Raw genomic sequence first — 18,510 nt, forward strand, 5'->3', positions numbered from 1 at the left:
CTTATATTTACCACCCATTCTTCTGATGGGAGTCACAAAGACCATGGCTAAAACCAAAACCACAATGAATATATTCTAAGTATCTAAGAATAAAACGTCACAAAGGCTTGTAGAATGTACAAAGTAAGTTCTCCCTGGCCTTTAAGTAACCACTGTTGCTTTTTGGGTCTTTCAGACTTCTTAAAAATTACATATTCACGCATTTTATTGTGCGCCCTTCTTTTGATTCTCACTCAGCAACCCTACCTAGAACAGAGTAGAACTGCTGGGTAGGGTTTCAGGCTGGAAATCTTTATGGGAGCTGACTGCCAGTTCCTTTCTTCCATGGAACAGCTGGTTGGTTTAAACTGCCAACCTTTTGGTTACCAGCTCATTGCACCACCAAACCAAAAAAAGCCAAACTGTCGCCATGCAGTCGATTCCGACTCATAGTGACCCTGTAGCACAGGGAAGAACTGCTCCATAAGGTTTCCAAAGTTGTAAATCTTTCACGTAAGAAGATTGCTACGTCTTTCCCCATGGGCAGCTGGTGGGTTCAAACTGTGAACCTTTGTGATAGCAGCCAAATGCTTTAATCACTGCACTTCCAGGGGTCCTGGTACATATGTACATATAAAACAAAACTACGTTTGTGTTTTTATTTACATAAATAGATAGATACATGTTCTCTCTCTCTCTCTCTCTCTCTCTCTCTCTCTATGTTGTTGTTATGTGCCATCGAGTCGGACACGACTCATAGTGACCCATCCTTGGGTTTCCGAGGCAGTATCACTACAGAAGTAGATTGCCCCATCTTCCTTCCGAGGAGTGGCTGGTGGATTTGAACCTCCAGCCTTCTAGTTAGCAGTCCAGTGCATATATATATATTTTTTTTCCCCCTCCACTTGCCAGTACATACAGATCTCACTTTTTATTCTTTTCAGCTGTGCCATTAATAGTCCATTGAATGGAAACACCAGTGTTTATTTTTCACTTTTTAATGAACTTTGAATTTGCGAGATTTACTAAGTTTTTTGCAATTTAGACCTCTGATAATCAGTTCAAAGGAGGAGTAATCTTAAGTCAGACATTTTTCACTATATATGTTTTGGTTTGCTGCATGGTTGAAATGGGAGTGATTTGTCTACTTGTATCGAACCTGAAATGCATAGACTTTTAAAAAGTATAGTGAGAAGTTCAAACAGCCTGACAATGCTATACTTAGTTACCAATAACTCAGGGCCTATGAACAGTAGAGCTGATAACTCTTTTTGCTTCTTAAGTATTAAAACTTTTTAAAAAAATTTTTTTAATACAATTGGTAACTGTATTGATGGTTACTGAAGCTAGGTGAGAGTACTTTTGTGTTTCTTTGAAAGTTTATGTAATAAGAAATTAAACTGTTTAAAAGTACATTTGCAGTTTTGTGTATGGGAAACAACTGGGGGTGGGGTACAACAACTGGGTGAAGTGGGGTGAGGTGAGGTGGGGTGAGGTGAGGTGGGGTGGAGTAGGTACAGTAAAGGGAGAGAAATACAGACACTGTAGACAAAGCACAATATTTAAGAGATTTTTTCATAGGAAACAAACCCACTGGCCCACCTTCCATTTTGTACCTTTAGAAATTAATGGTGCAGGCTGTGGATCTGTGGACACTTGCCTGAGAAGACAGTGACTTAGGTAAGTGTGCTTGAGGCCATTTCAGGCCTTAGGTTGTGTTCGGTTTTAGTTCACTGAAGGTGAATGGGCTTGTAGTATTTATCTGGAGTCATTGGTACTTTGCTGTGGTTTTTTATTTTTTTTAAAAAGATTTATTCTGTGGTTCTCTACTGGTCCTAGTTGCCATCCCTTTTTTTCAGTGCTGTTTTGGTTCTGAAGTCTGAGATGTTTCTATTCAGATATGACATTTTCAGTCTCTTATGCTTGAATTTTTGAGTGTAAATCAATTACTGGCTTAGACAAACAGGTTACCTGGAGGGACTTTCATTATACCTGGTTTGGTGGGCAGCTGCAAGGCATTTATTTTTGGCTTACTTTGTATTTATGTTCTTTTAAAACATTTTTTTTTTTCCTTTTCAAAATTAAATTTGAGAAGTTAGCTTTTTTACTTTAGTTACTGATTAATTCAGTTTTAGTTCAATTATTAAAATAAAATAATGCACCATTCATACCAGCTTGCAGATGGTATTCTAAGTAAAATGTCTAAAGGTAGATTTTTTTTTTTCTTTAATTAAACTTTTTATTTTGAGATTTAGATGGTATTGAAGAACTAATACAGAGTGATACTGAATGCCATTTTCGCAGTTTTTGCCAATAGTAACATCTTGGGAAAGTATAGTATAATATCACCACCAGGGTATTGACATTGATACAATTCACCTTTGATACAGTTCCGCTTATCTCATTCAGATTTCCCTGGTTATGCTCATAGGTGTGTATGCCTGTGCTTTTAAAAACCAAGAACCCATTAACATTGAATCAGTTCTAACTCCTAGCACACACAGGGCAGAGTAGAACTGCTCCATAAGGTTTCCAAGGCTGTACATCTTTATGGAAGCAGATTGCCACATTTTTCTTCTGCAGAGTGATTGGTGGGTTTGAACTGCTGCTTAGTTTTAGGTCAGCAGCTAGGCACTTAACCACTGCATTAGTAGGGCTTCTTTGTGTGCTTTATAGCTCTGTGCAATTTAATAAACACTTCTTTAAAAAAAAAATTACTGTGATATGGATGCAGTTTTACAAAGCAGATTTGTTGTATACTCAACATCTCATGCACATTTTGTTTGTGACACTGATTACAATTCGCACAATGTAGGAGCTCTTTTCCTACCTCCTCCCTGTGGTCACCTCTGCCCTGTGTCCTCCTTAGGAGCTCTGGTGGCTCTGTGGTTAAGCCATTTGGCTATTAAAGAAGGTTGGCGGTTCAAACCCGCCAGCTGCTCCTGGGAGGAAGATGAAACAATCTACTTCTGTAAAGATTTACAACCTTAGAAACCCTATTGGGGTTACTATGAGTCAGAATCAACTTGGTGGCAGTGAGTTTAATTTTTGGTTTGGTGTCATTATCTGTGCATCTTACCATCCTAGCTTTCTCCCTGTGTGAATGCTGGCCTTCTGATCTCCCATGGTTGGCTGTTCAAAGGAGTGCATCTCCCTGGTGTAGTCATTCAACTCATAGGTATGTCTCTTGTTTGACTTTGAAACTATGAATATCGATTGCCCCACTACCTTTTCACCCAATACTTTTAGCATCCATTAATGATTCTTGCCTGAGTCAGTTATTACTGTGATGATTATAAAATGGTATTTTTCTGTTTTTGTCTTTCCTTCAGTTATTAGATGGAATTCTCCTGTAAAGACTATTTAAATACATGTGTTCTGGTAGCACAGTGGTTAAAGCATTTAGCTGCTAAACCATAAAGTTGGTAGTTTGAACCCACCAGCTACTCTGCAGGAGAAAGATGAGGTAGTCTGCTTCTGTAAGGATTTATGGCCTTGGAAACCTTATGAGGCAGTTCTGTTTTGTCCTATAGGGTTGTTATAGGGTCAGTCTGAGTCAGAATTGACACAACAGCATTGGGTTTGGTTTTTGTTTTTGGTATGTAGTATTAATTTCAGTATGAACTTAACAGGCCTATTTTAAATTCTGCTTATAATAATTCATTCTTGTTGTTACTCATTTTTATGCTTAAATTGTGCCAAATTTGACCAGCAGGAAATCCTTTAGAGGCTCCTATTCCTTTTCACATGTCCCCATTAGTGTTTGAGGAGAGAAATCAGTTTTTAATGAGTTAGTTGTTGCTTAGAAGAGGTCTAAGAAAGAACATAATTCAAAATTGTTTATGCCTTGACTGTGTGGCAGTCATTGCAGTTTATGGTGATGTACACTACTTGGTGTCCTTGAGACAGCATGTAAGGAGTGTCCACATTAAGACATTTGGTTAAGTACTTTAAAATGTATATTGTGCATGAGCTTTTTTAGAGTGAAAAAGATTTTTTGCTGAAGAGTGTATATGTGTATGTGTGTTTGCATGTATTTTAGACTTTCTTTCCCTGACTTTATTATAGTGTTAGGAGTTCTGGTGGCGTAGTGTCTGAGGCATTTGACTGCTAACCAGAAGGCTGGTGTTGGTTCATCCATTCCTTGGAAGGAAGACTGGGCAGTCTACTTCCATAGTGATACTGCCTTGGAAACCCAAGGAGAGGTCGCCATGAGTCAGATGCAACTTGACGGCAGTGAATTTGTTTTTTTTTTTTCCTTTTTATAATGTTAGAGCATGAAAATATCTGTGCTTCCTAGTTGTAGCTGATATGTCTCTGTTTAATTGTTATTTTTTGTGTGTGTGCAGTTAAAAATCTTGAAATCCTTTTTCTTTAGCGGATTTTTCTTTGTTGAGTTTTGTGTAAGAACAGGTGATACAGTTTCACCTCAATTTAAAATTGAGGTCTTAAGAGTGAAGAAAATCAAAGATGCAGGAAATAATTAGTCCAGAACACTACTGGAGCACACCCAGCCTTAACCACCCTGAGATCAGAAGAACTAGATGGTGCCTGGATACCACTGCTGACCACTCTGAAAAGGGATCACAATAAGAGGTCCTGGATAGAGTGGGGGAAAAGGTGGAAATCATATAAAAGACCAGGCTTACTGGTCTGATGAAGGCTGGTGGAACCTCTGAGATTATGGCCCTGAGACACCCTTCAAGCTAGGAATTGAACTTAACCCCCATGTCTCAACTGACAGCCAGATGATAGACCTTCTAAGGTGAACGGTAATATCAGGAGGGTTTGCACTCATCACAACAACCAAGCGTAAGAGATAAACCACATTCCAAACTCACTGCTGTTGAGTCAGTCCCAACTCATAACGACCCCTCCTTAGGTTTCTGAGGCAGTATCTCTACGGAAATAGATTGCCTAGTCTTCCTTCCGAGGAGTGGCTGGTGGATTTGAACCACCAGCCTTCTAGTTAGCACTCACATGCCTTACACACTATGCCATAGCATTGCCCAGGGGATAGAGCTAGGAAGGTGGGAGGGGATGGGGATAGGGATTGGGATGGGAAAGAAGAACAAAGGGAAGGGGTGGGTGCAGGGAAGAAATGAGAAGAATGCTATTACAGGGTGGAGATTGCAGTAAATGACACAAAACAGAATGTGTATGGGTTTGGGGGCTTTTTTTTTTTTTTTTTTTAAACTTTTTTTTGGTATGTGTGTTTTAAAGGGATGTAGTGGTGTTGTGTTAAAATTGTGTATTTATCCTGACAAGATTTGTGATGAATTTCTATTTTCAGGGTAATGCTAGTATTGGATTAATTTTTTTGTTTATATAAATAGGATTAGGCTTACTTGTTTATGAAAGTCAGAGGAGTGTTTTAGAATCATAATCATGCCTTTAAAATATCCTAAATGATAAAAATAAAGAAAACTTTTTTTTCCTTTTCTGTACGTATGTAGTAAATAGTAGATAGATCAAGTTTGTGGTTGTAACTGAGAATTTCCAGAATTCTGTTCGTAGCATTGTATTTATATCAAAAGGAAACGTCTCGTGATATTTGGAAACATCATTTGTTATTCATCAAGTGTATATAATTTGAAAATATTAATATATATACTTGAAAATTCCATACTGAAAGCCATTGTAGCCTGTTAATTCCTTTGATTTACCACTGGAAGAATAGATAGATGATACAACTACTGTTTCTGCAAGATTTTAGAAAAGTCTCTAATAAGCTTTAGTGTGCATTACTTCGGGACAGTGGTTCTCAACTAAGGAGTGTCTGGGGAGGGACAGTGATTTTATCCTCTGCAGGTCATCTGATAATGTCTGGGGATAGCTGTGGCTGTCACAGCTAGGGGTAGGGTTGCTGCTGCCCCAGTGGATGGAGGTCAGGGATGCCACTCAACAATCCATAATGCCTCCCCCTCTCTTACCACAACAAATAATTGTCTAGCCCCAAATGTAAAGTCATTTTAGTTTTACTTTCTTCATGTGCCGTAGGTTTAAAACCTTCCTCCTGGTATGGTTGTAAGGATGGAGTAATAAACTCATAGAAAGTGTTTAACATCTATCTTGAGCAAGTATTAGTCATGTAGTATGTACTGTGTTTGTTCTCTCAGCCTTTGTATTTTTCTAATTTATATTTTAACCTTACCTTCCTTAAGAAGGTGGTGGTGCAGTGGTTAAGGCATTTGGCTGCTGACCAAAAGTTCGGCAGTTTCAATCCACCAGCCGCTCCGTGGAAGAAAGATGAAATAGTTTGCTTCCATAAAGATTTAAAGCCTTAAACCCTATGGGAGTTGCTATAAGTTGGAATTGACTCCATGGCATCGAGTTTGCTTTGATTTTGTTTTCTTAAGGGCCTCTAGTGGTACGGTGGATAAATCATTGACTGGTAACAAAAAGGTGGATGGTTCAAATCCACCAGCTGCTTCACAGGGGAAGGATGAAGCAGTCTGCATCTGTGAAGATTTATAGCCTTGGAAGCTTTATGGGGTTGTTCTGCTGTGCCCTGTAGGGTTGTTGTGAGTCAGAATTGACTTGATGGCAGTGGGTTTGGTGGCATAGTGCGTAAGGCATTTGATTGCTAACCAGAAGACTAGCTACTCCTGGGAAGAAGGAAGGTTGGACAATCTACTTCTGTAGAGATACTGCCTCGGAACCCCAGGGAGGGGTCGCTATGAGTCAGAAGAATTGAAGAACTGACTCCAAGGCAGTGAGTTTGTTTGTTTATTTATACATTATTTTCTACCTTCCTTCATTTCCCCTCGTGTCCCATCAAAATAGAATTTTAGACATTGGAAATCTAGTTTGATAATGTGTAGAAGATTTACAGATAATATAATGTCAAATAAAAAATCTAGATTTAGCAAAAACTCAGAAACAACTCACTGTTTTGAAGTCGATTTTGACTTTTAGGAACCCTATAGGAGCTCTGGTAGCATAGTGGCTAAAGCACTTGACTGCTAACCAGAAGGCTGGCGGTTCAAACCCACCAGCCACTCCTCGGGGCAATCTACTTCCGTAGTGATACTGCCTCGGAAACCCAAGGAGGGGTCGCTATGAGTCGGGGCCGACTCGACGGCACATAACAACAACAACAACATAGGACAGAGTAAAATTGCCACTCGGGAGCCCTGTTGATGCAGTTGTTAGAGCATTTGGCTGCTAACCAGAAGGTTGGTGGTTTAAACCCAACAGCTGCTCCGCTGGAGAAAGATGAAGAGTTGGTAAGGAGAGACTTTATTTCAGAGGATTATTGTGGGGGAAGAGGGACTATTGGAAGAAGAAAAGGGAACTATTGGAAGAGGAGAGGGGGACTGCTATAATAGGGGATCACTTGGACCATTAGATCAGCTTGTGTTTCAAGAGTTAGGCAAAAAACTTTTCTTTAAGAGATGAGAGTAAAGAAGATTAAAAAGAACCAGGTATAGGGAAGTGGAATGTGAACATGATAGGATAGTAAATCAGAAAGTTTTACCCTGGGGGCAACCTAATCTTGGGCAGGGGACTTAAAGAGGGGTAGTATGAGTCAGGGCTGACTCGAGGACACGAGGACACGAGGGCACGGGGACTTAAAGAGGGGTAGTATGAGTCAGGGCTGACTCGAGGACACGAGGACACGTAACAATAACAACAGTATGTTTGCTCAGGCTAAGTGTGAGCTAAAGTTCAGGGACTGGGGCAAGGAGATCTTAGTAACCACTGGTTAAAAAGCATTTTGTTCTGATTGATCAGTGGGGACAAGCAGTTCTCCTAATTATTTATGAGGCAAAGAATGGGAATTTGTAGGGCCCGTGTTTGGCCTTATCCTATGACAAGGAAAGATCCCTGAGTCTTATCCAAGTCATACGGGGAAGAATGGTTCTTGAAGATAAAAGGTTGAGGAGATTTTATAACTTTCCATTTTCCTGGATCATAGGGTTTAGGTAAAATTGAATGTTGTCAGCAAGTATTATTGTGGGTTACGTGTTTTAATAGTAGGCTGTTTTCTTACATGGAACTAATTTAGAATTAAATGAAGTAAGTATCTTTACCCAAAAACCAAACCCACTGCCATTAAGTAGATTCTGACTCATAGCGACCCCATAGGACAGAGTAAAACTGCCTATAAGGTTTCCAAAAGCTGTAAATCTTTACGGAAACAGACTGCCTCATCTTTCTCCTGTGAAGTTGATGGTGGGTTTGAACTGCTTTTGGTTAGCAGCTAAGTACTTTAACTACAGCGCCACTAGAGTTCCTAAGTACGGTTAGGGGTATTGACAACCAAAACTCACTGAAATTAGAACATAAGATTTATCCTGAGCAGTTATTCTGTATGCATATAGCAAAAAAAACTCACTGCTGTCAAGTCAATTTTGACTCATAGCGACCCCTCCTTGGGTTTCCAAGGCAGTATCACTACGGATGTAGATTGCCCAACCTTCCAAGGAATGGCTGCCACCAGCTTTCTGGTTAGCAGTCAGATGCCTTACTCACTATGCCACCAGAGCTCCCTGTATGCATATGTTGTTGTTGTTGTTATGTGCCGTAGAGTCAGACCTGACTCATAGCGACCCTTCCTTGGGTTTCCGAGGTGGTATCACTACAGAAGTAGATTGCCCCATCTTCCTTCTGAGGAGTGGCTGGTGGCTTGAACAGCCAGCCTTCTGGATAGGACAGAATAGAGCTGCCCAATAGAGTTTCCAAGGCTGTAAATCTTTACCGAAGCAGACTGCCTCATCTTTCTCCCCCAAAGTGGCTTTTGCATTCGAACTGCCAATCTTTTGGTTAGCAGTCCAATCCTCTAACTATGCTGCCACCAGAGCCACTATTATAAAGAGGAGGGAAATACATAGAAGATCAACTGTATAGAAGATCAGTCTTAACATGATTGATTTGATCCTGCCTTCTCCTTTTCACTGAGATCAACTGATAATCAGGTAACTTCTGGCCTGGCTGCTAAAAATTTGGCCCTCACCCACTTGCAGCCCTGAGATTTCTTGTGATTTAAATTAGGAGGTAATGGTTTAACAACTGTCCTTTTCTGTCAGGATATGACAAATTTACATTTCTGTAGAGCAGTTTCTGGCAGGCTTTTGCAGTTTGGGTCAGGCTTTTTATGGTTGATATTTGGTTTCGTGTATAAGAAAAATCTTAAAATCATAGCAAGAAGTCTGTTGTTAATTTTCCTATTAACATTTCCTTCCTTCCAATCATTTTTTGATTAGAATCTTTGATTACTGAGCATCGACCTGGTACTGAGTTAGGTTCTTTGCGTCTCATAGGAATTGCTTTATGAGATAACTTTTTGTGAAACATTTGCTGTTTTTGTTGGTTCTTTAGCTTCTTTTCATTGTTCTACTAGTGAGAATGAAACCATTTGCTATACCCTAAATGGCTATTTGTAAGCTTTTAAGACCCCAGATGCCAAGTAGCTTTAGTAGCTTAATATAAAAGAGGAGCTCTGGTAGCATAGTGGCTAAAAGCACTTGACTGCTAACCAGCAGGCTGGCGGTTCAAACCCAGCAGCCACTCCTCGGAAGGAAGGTTGGGCAATCCTACTTCCGTAGTGATACTGCCTCGGAAACCCAAGGAGGGGTCGCTATGAGTCGGGGCTGACTTGACGGCACATAACAACAACAAATGGCTATTTGTAAGCTTTTAAGACCCCAGATGCCAAGTAGCTTTAGTAGCTTAATATAAAAGATCTAAATGAGAGTGTGTACGCTAGGGATCTGAAAGGCTTGTCTGGTCCACAGAGCCAAGTTTCTTAGCTATGACCACAAATCAGAAGAATATGCAGGAGGAACATCTGCAGCATGTATTGCATCTCTAGTCATGAACTTCTGCTAAAACTGTGTCTCGTATACTTCCACTTTGGTGTCATTAACATGTCACAATTTTATTTTTACCAGAGTGCAAACTCCTCTTTGGGAAGTAGGTAAATAGTTAAGAGCTAATCTATTTTATGTTGTGATTTTGTTTATCTGTACTATTTCTGAGAGACTCTCAACTCAGAAATAATGTATTTACATTATTAACAGAGCCACATTGTCTAATATCATTTGTAATTTTAAATATATACAGATACGCATCACTTAATGAAATAGAACATTATGTGATTTGGACGTAGTGTGAACACCATATTAAACAGGAGCCTACTTCTGGTCATCCTCCTTGCTGCCACTGCCTCTGCTGCTGACAAAGGCTGGATGGAAGAACTAGCAGCTGCTTCAGGGAAAGAAGAAGTGATTGGGTTGTGTGTGTTGGGTGGGGGATGCAACTTGCCCCTGCCAACTCTTTATTCAACTGAGTATCAGGAATGATCCGCCACCACTGCTGCTACCACCTGCCCACTAGACAACCCACAAGCCGGTGCCCAGAAGCTACATCCTTTGCCTCACCTGTCTGTAATCCCACTTGTGATCCAGTGCTGCAAGAGTCTGGATTTGGGCTTTTTTAAACCATTAGGGGGAAATAATAACCAAAGGAGAGCTGCTTTCTCTTTATACAACAAAAACCTTGCGGGACCACAGATCTCTATGCATCCAGACATTAAGCAATGTATAAAAACTCACTGCCATTGAGTCAAATCTGACTCATAGCAGCCCCTCCTTGGGTTTCCAAGGCAGTATCTCTACAGAAGTAGATTGCGCAGTCTTCCATCTGAGGAGTGGCTGGTGAGTTTGAACCACCAGCTTTCTGATTAGCTGTCAAATGCCTTAGGCATTACGCCACCAGAGCTGCTAAGTGACATATACCTGTATATATTTTTATATACTTTAAACTAATTTCAGTAACTTAAGGGTATGAAGGCTTTTATAGACTAGCCTTTAGGAAGGAGGGGGTCGAAAGATTTTGCTACGTGGACTTCTGTATTCCCTTCCTCCAGTTGCTGTACTGTGGATCACTTCACTGAAATGCATCTCTGAGAATTTCTATCCTGCTACTTGCTGTTCATTAGTTTTCTTCTTTGAATTCCAGGCCAAGTCATGTGTCTGTCATGTCTGTGGTGTCCACTTGAACAGACTCCACTCCTGCCTCTACTGTGTCTTCTTCGGCTGTTTCACAAAGAAACATATCCATGAACATGCAAAGTCAAAACGACACAACCTGGGTAAGGCACTCCCTCTGATTTTCTACCAGGTCCAGGAACAGGCACTTCCTCCAGTTTCCTGTTGGAATTTTGATTTGCAATTACCTTCTTCCTTAAGTACACATTTTCATCTAAAATATCTTTATTCTCCTTGTGAATCTTCACAGGGGAAGTAGAACAGCTGTCCTGAGCTCAGATGGATTATATACCTCACTTGCCTTAAAACTTTTTAAAGTTGATGTTATTTTATGTGACCTTAAATGATAAGTAACTGAGGATTGACACAGTGGCTGCAATGATTGGCTGAAACGTAACAGTGATTGTGGGAATGTCACAGAACTAGGTGATGTTTTGTTTTGCTGTACATTTGCTTGCTATGAGTCAACCAACTTGATGGCACCTAACAACACCTAGCATGTTGGTTGCTATGAGTCAACCAACTTGATGGCACCTAACAACAACACATAAAGAAGCTATGGTGGTACAGCGATTAGGCACTCAGCTGCTAACCAAAGGTCAGTGGTCTGAATCCACCAGCGCTACTCTGCAGGAGAAAGATGTAACAGTCTGCTTCTGTGGATTGACGGTCTTAGAAACCCTATGGGGCAATTCTACTCTGTCCTACTATGAGTCATAATCAACTCAAAAGCATTGAGTTTAGTTTGGTTTTTTGAATGTTGGTTATGTCTAGTCAACTTCCTTTGAAAAGTTGATATGAAACCTTTGTTAAAATCTTAAACATACAGAGAAACACCAAAAGTTAGTGTAACAGAATATATTTATTGTGAGTAGATATGATTTGAATCTGGCAGCATCACCCAAACATATTAGGAAGGGAAGGTATGGTGCTCCAAAGAAGAGGGTTATGGAAGTCACTATTATGTTAATTTCTCAGAAGGTAACATCAAAGCACAACAGAGTTTCAGGGTCCATCATTTGCAAAAACAGAATCATCAGGGACATCCTGTACAGCCTAAAACACAGCCTCTAATTAGACCTTTTAAGGAGCTCTGGTGGCATAGTGCTTATGCCATTTGACTGCTAACCAGAAGGTTGGCGGTTAAAATCCACCAGCCACTCTGCGAAAGGAGGGCTGAGCAATCTGTTTCTGTAAAGATTTACTACCTCGGAAACCCAAAGGGGTTCACTATGACTCGAAATTGACTCGATGGCAGTGACTTTGGTTTTGGGGTTTTTTTAATTAGACCTTTGAGTTAGACTCTTTCTGAAAGCTGACTGCACATAGGTGGTTTTTCAAAAGAATTCGGTGTTTAAGGCAAAATATGCTCCATTAAGCTGCTTGCTAAGCTCTTTTTTTTAATTGTGATTTGGGTGACAATTTACAGAGCAAATTTCACTTCCCATACAGCAGTTCACATCGCTTTGTCTCATGACATTGACCACAATTTACCACAATGCAACAGCTTCCCTCCCACTTCTTCCCGATAGTTACCTCTTCCCTGTGTCCATCCCTCCATGCACTCCTGCCCCCTGATCTGTCTCCCTGTGCATAAGTAGCCCTTCTCCCATGATTGTTCTCTCCAAGGGGTGTATCTACCTCAGGTAAATGTTCCATTCATATGCCTGTCTTTTGTTTGGCTAGAAGCCACAGGTATAGGTTTAATTCCAGACCTGAAGGGCAGCTAGGGGCCATAGTCTCAGTGGTTCCACCAGGCTCTTTGGACCAGCAAACCTACCCCCCCCCCCTTTTTTTTCTCCAAATGGTTTTGAGTTTTGTTCCACATTGTTGTCTCTGTCTATGCAGGACCTCCTACATGGATCCCCTTCCAAGTGGTTGACAGTGGTAGCCGGGCACCATCTAGTTCTTCTGGTCTCATAGTTGTATAGGCTGCAGCTTGGATTGTGTACCAGTTGCTTGGACTAATTGTTTCCATGAGTTTTTGGTTTTCTTCATTCTTTTTTGCTCTGGACGAGGAGAGACCCATTGTTGCATCTAGATGGCAGTTGGCAAGCTTTTAAGATCCCAGTTGCTACTCACCAAAGTAGGAGGTAGAACAATGTTTTGTGTAGTATGTTATGCCAATTGAGCTTGATGTCCCCTGCGACTATGGTCCTGAGCCCATGGTTTCAACTACTCGGTCCCCCGGGTAGCTAACTGTGACCAAGCAGTGACTATAACCTTGCCCTTTGTCAGCTCTACTGTACACCTGGGAATTCAGATCATACACATAAACTTATAGGACCATTGTCTGTCAACCCTGTGTGTTCTTGGGTACATTCCCTGCTTCATAGACATACCTACTAGTTCAGCCTGTCCACCTATCTATCCATCCATATACCCATGTTTGCCTTCACTGACAGTGCAGTACTGTATGTGCAAAAGGGTTCATCTTTGTTGTTTGTACCTCCCGTGTACCTCTCTCTTGTCTTTCTCTTCCTCATTGCCACCACACTGATCACTCACATTTGATACATTGCCCTTCTCTTCACCCAAATCAGTACTTATCTCTATGTATCTAACCATGTTCCTACCCTCCCTTCCCACCCCTGGTAACCAACAAAGAAAATTTCCTTTCATAGATAAACTTTTCCTTGACTTTTACAATAATGGACTAATATAATATTTGCCCTTTTATGATTGACTTACTTCACTCAGTGTAATGTCCTCCAAGTTCATCCACGTTATGTGGTGTTTTTCAGATTCTCCATTATTCTTTAGAGTTGCATAGTATTCCATTGTGTGTATGTACTGTAGTTTGGTTGTCCATTCGTCAGTTGATGGATGCCTAGGTTGTTTCCATCTTTTGGCTATTAAATAGTGCTGTGATGAACATGGGTGTGCATATATGTCTGTTCTTGTCATGGCTCTCACTTCTTTAGGATATATACCTAGTAAAGGAATGGCTGGGTCAAATGGTATTTCTAGTTCCAACTTTTGAAGGAATTGCCATACTGCTTTCCACAATGGTTGTACCATTTTCTAGTCCCACCAGCAGTGTATGAGAATCCCAATCGCTCCACAACCTTGCCAGCATTTGTTATTTTCTGTCTTGTTGAACTTTGCTGCTAGTTTGCTATGCTATTTTTTGACCCGAAAGTGATGTCAGGGAACCACTTCCTTTAAAGTTTAAAAGAACACCTGTACCAAAGGTGGATGGCCTGGATGGGTCACCCTAATTCCATCAACCCAGAAATCTGATTCCAAGAGAATCAGTATAATTTTGTCATCTTCAGTACTTTTTCTGGTGGCATAGTGCCTAAGGCATTTGACTGCTAACCAGAAGGATGGCGGTTCAACCCCACCAGCCACATCTCGGAAGGAAGATTGGGCAATCTACGTCCATAGTGATAGTGCGTCTGAAACCTGGGGAGGTGTCGCTATGAGTCGGATCTGAGTCAACGGCAGTGAGTTTGGTTTGGTGAGTCCTTTTTCTGCTAATGAATTAACAGAGCCTCTTCTTTTCCTTTGAAATGCATAATTAATTAGGAATTAAATTATTAAGCAAACATTTACAAAGGAATGTCTTAAATGTCAGTATTTAGATTGATGCCTACATTGAGTTGGTTATGCATAGGTGATTTTTATTGCTTTTAGTAATGAGTTTTCAGTATCACAGAGTCATAGAAAGGCATCATAGAAAAGGCTGGCTTTATACTATGTATGGCATTATATACCTAAATATTGAAACTATCATGGTAGATTCTGGAAGCTATATAAAACAAAGTTTGTTCTTGGTTTTGTTCTCTGACTGTGGTCATTAAATGCTTCCTTCTCGACTCCAAAATAGTATTTTGTATTAATGATTGTGAAGTTGTTAGGATACCCTTAAGAAGATCACTTTCAAAAGGTTTTTAGACCGTTTTCTAAAGTTTCGTGGTTTGGTGTTCTTAAAAAATAATCAAAACTCACTACAGTTTGAATGTAGATTTATTTTGAGTAGTTATTTTATATGCATAAAGGAGAGTCCATTTTGAATCCAGAAAAAAGCAAATTGCTCTAAGAAGCTAGGTACCAAAAAAAAAAAAAAAAACCTATTATTGTGGAGTCTATTCAGATTCATAGCAACCCTGTAGGACAGGGTAGAACTGCTCTACCACAAAAACCAAACTCACTGCCGTTGAGTGGAATCCTACTCAGAAGGACCCCTCCTTGGTTTTCTGAGGCAGTATTACTACGGAAGTAGATATCCTGGTCTTCAGAAGTGCCTGGTGGGTTTAAACCCTCACCCTTCTGGTTAGCAGTCAGAAGTGCCTTAGGCACCTATGCTACCAGAGGTCTAGAACTGCCCCAGGGGGTTTCTAAGAATGTAAATCTTCAGAGAAGCAGTCTGATACATCTTTCTCCTAGGGAGCATCTGATAAGATTAAACCACTGAGCTTTTGGTTAGCACCCAAGTGCTTTAACTACTGTGCCATCAGGGCTCCTTGAAGCTAGGTACAGTGGGGCCTAGAACAACAACAAAAAAAAACACCCACTGCAACTTAACAAGTTGATTCCAAGTCATAGCGACCCCTGTTGGGTTTCTAAGGCTGTAAATCTTTATGGAAGTAGATTGCCTCATCTTCCTCCTGTTGAGCAGCTGGTGGGTTTGAACCACTGACCTTCTGGTTAGTAGCAAAATATCTTAGCCACTACACCAGCAGAGCTCCTTATAGGGAGAAGAGGAGGGAAAAATACAGATCAACCACTCGCTAGTCATCAAAAAACCAAACAAAACCCACTGGCACTGAGTTTGATTTTGATTCATAGTAGCCTTGGAAGACCAAGGAGGGGTCGCTATGAGTTGGGTCGGACTCGATGGCACATAACAACAACAACAGCAACTCTATAGGACAGAGTAGAACTGCCCCGTAGTATTTCCAAGGCTGTAAATATTTACAGAAGTAGACTGTCTCATCTTTCTCCTGTAGAGCAGCTGGTGGGTTTGAATTGCTGACCTTTTGGTTAGCAGCCAAATGCTTTAACCACTGCACCACCAGAAACTCCTTTTTTTCATAAAAACCTTATAGTCATTCTTTTACTCAGTCTTATGTAGGTAATTGTGGTTCCATACAGTTCTGGATTCTCTGTTAATTTCTACATAAGAGTGTTAGAAGTCTTAATTTAGTCCAACTATATTTTATAGTCTTCTTCATAAGTCTGACATAGTCCATTTTTATTGAAGTATTTGTTCAGATGTTTTCAGCAAGTGAACAAAGGGAGAGCTTATATGCCAATGACAGAACTTAATATGGTTGTGATTAACTTAAGTATTTCTTAAAAGTGAAAGACCTGATGGGAATTAATTACCAAATTAATGCAGAGCCCAATAAAATATTTTAGACAAAATATATTTCTAAGTATAAACAGTAACTGTATTTTCAAAGAATTTCAAATATAACATCATAATTTTGAGACTTAGTATTATACAGTCAGAATATTTTCAAAAAATATTAAGAGTATCAAGTCTTAAATATCTAAATAGTAATAAAAACTTCATTGTTAAACATATGAATTCCCTAGTTAAAATCATTGGCTTTGATGATACTAGATTCAAAGAAGACAAAGTTGTAGTTAAGTTAGCAATCAAAATAATAAAATTATGACATGATATTATGTATTTTTTTGTCTAATATCAGACAGAAGATGAAGTACTAACACATCATTTTTATCGTGATTTGGGTGAAAATTGACAGAGAAAATTGATTTTCCATACAGCAGTTCATGCACCTTTTGTTTTGTGACATTGACTGCAATCCCCACCATGTAACAGCTCTCTTCTCACTTCCTCCCTGTAGTTGCCTCTACCCTGTGTCCTTCTTTCCTATGCCTTACTACCCCCTGAGCTGTCTCCCTGTGCACCTACTACCCTTCTCATCTCCCATGATTGATTGTTCTAAGGAGGGTATCTACCTGGTGTAAATGTTCACCCTGTATGCCTCTCTGTCGTTTGGCTGGGAGCCACAGGAGTGAGTTTAGATCTGGGCCTGAAGGGTAATTAGGGCCATAGTCTTGGGAGTTTCACCAGGCTGTATCAGGCCAGTAAGCCTGGTCTTTTTTATGATTTTGAGTTTAATTCTACATTTTTCTCCCACTGTATTCTGGTTCTCCTGCATTGATCCCTTTTCGAGTGGTTGACAGTGGTAGCCGGGGACCATCTAGTTCTTCTGGTTTCATGGTCATACAGGCTGAGGTTCACATGGTTCACTAGTCCCTTGGATTAATTGTTTCCATGCATCTTTGGTTTTCTTCGTTCTTCTTTGCTCCAGACAAGCAGAGACCAGTTGTTGAATCTAGATGACCACTTGCAAGCTTTTAAGACCCCAGTCACTACTCAACAAAGTAGTCACTACTCAACAAAGTAGGATGTTGAACATCCTACTTTTGTGTAGTATATTATGCCAGTTGACCTGGATTTCCCCTCTTATCATGGTCCTGAGTGCACAGGTCCAACAACTCTCTCCATCAGGGTGGTTGACTGTGCCTAAGAAGTTATCATAACTTTGTCCTCTCTTAGTTCTGGTTATGTGGACATTATTACAGCACATACAAATACATATGCCGTTGAAAAAAATTGCCCTTGAGTCAATTTCGATGGCATGGATTTTTGTTGTTGTTGTTGTTTGTTTTATCTGTTGCATAAACGAAGACATAACCACTCAATGTTGCCTAGGCACAAGCCTGCACAACATTCTGAGATATCCAGACAATTCTGAAACTTCCTGGAAAGCTACTTAAGATTTGTTTTCTCCTTGCAAAGGCAAAGATGAAAATACACTGACTAATAATATAAACCAAGTCTTATCTGTAACCCTGGAAGCAGCTTCACATATGGGCTGCCAGTTACACTTAGGTAATGTTGTTGTCTTCTTCTTTTTAGACAATGCAGCAGGATCAGAATGAAATAGAAAAATTCATAAGAAAGTTTGCTATTGTTGTGGTTGTGTGCCATTGAATCAGACCCGACTCATAACGACCCCTGCTTGGGTTTCCAGGTCAGTATCGCTACGGAAGTAGGTTGGTTGCCCAACCTTCCTTCTGAAGAGTGGCTGGTGGATTTGAACCACCAGCCTTCTGGTTAGCAGTCAGGTGCCTTAGGCACTACATTACCAGAGCTAGTTTACATAAATTGAGCTTCTCTGTATCCATCAGAGAGGTTATGTGGTTGCCTTCTCATTGAAGGGCTAGAGTTTCTCTTGGGAATCTGAGATGAACGCACTGTTCCTTTACCAACTTGGAATTACAAGTACCAAGAGTAATCAGCAGCCATAGATGCATAAGCAATAATTGCTTAACAATCTGTATGGAAAGAATTGAGATGCTGTATTTATGTGTATGTAATTAAGAGATATCAGCCACACAATCATTGTACATTGGTCATTATATGCTAGAGGGTAAGAGAATAGTGACCATAAGACATATGTAGAAAGAGAGGCGGGGCAAGATGGCGGACTAGGCAGAAGGATTGCACAGACCCTCTTCAACAAAGAAAAGGGAAACCAATTAACACAGA

The 18,510-nt window shown here is 40.3% G+C and overlaps 1 protein-coding gene across 1 annotated transcript in view; it reads left to right on the forward strand.

Moving 5' to 3' along the window:
* The window catches only part of USP22 (ubiquitin specific peptidase 22), a 138,076-nt gene that overhangs the window by 8,151 nt on the left and 111,415 nt on the right, over nucleotides 1-18,510 (forward strand). The window contains exon 2 of the mRNA XM_007941438.2: nucleotides 10,945-11,077. Within this exon, the coding sequence (XP_007939629.1) occupies nucleotides 10,945-11,077 (133 nt within the window). The remainder of the gene's footprint in view (nucleotides 1-10,944; nucleotides 11,078-18,510) is intronic.

The sequence above is a fragment of the Orycteropus afer genome, unplaced genomic scaffold (genome assembly GCF_000298275.1).
Source record: "Orycteropus afer afer isolate SDZICR_OR568_19922 unplaced genomic scaffold, OryAfe1.0 scaffold00080, whole genome shotgun sequence".
NCBI classification, from domain to species: Eukaryota; Metazoa; Chordata; class Mammalia; order Tubulidentata; family Orycteropodidae; genus Orycteropus; species Orycteropus afer.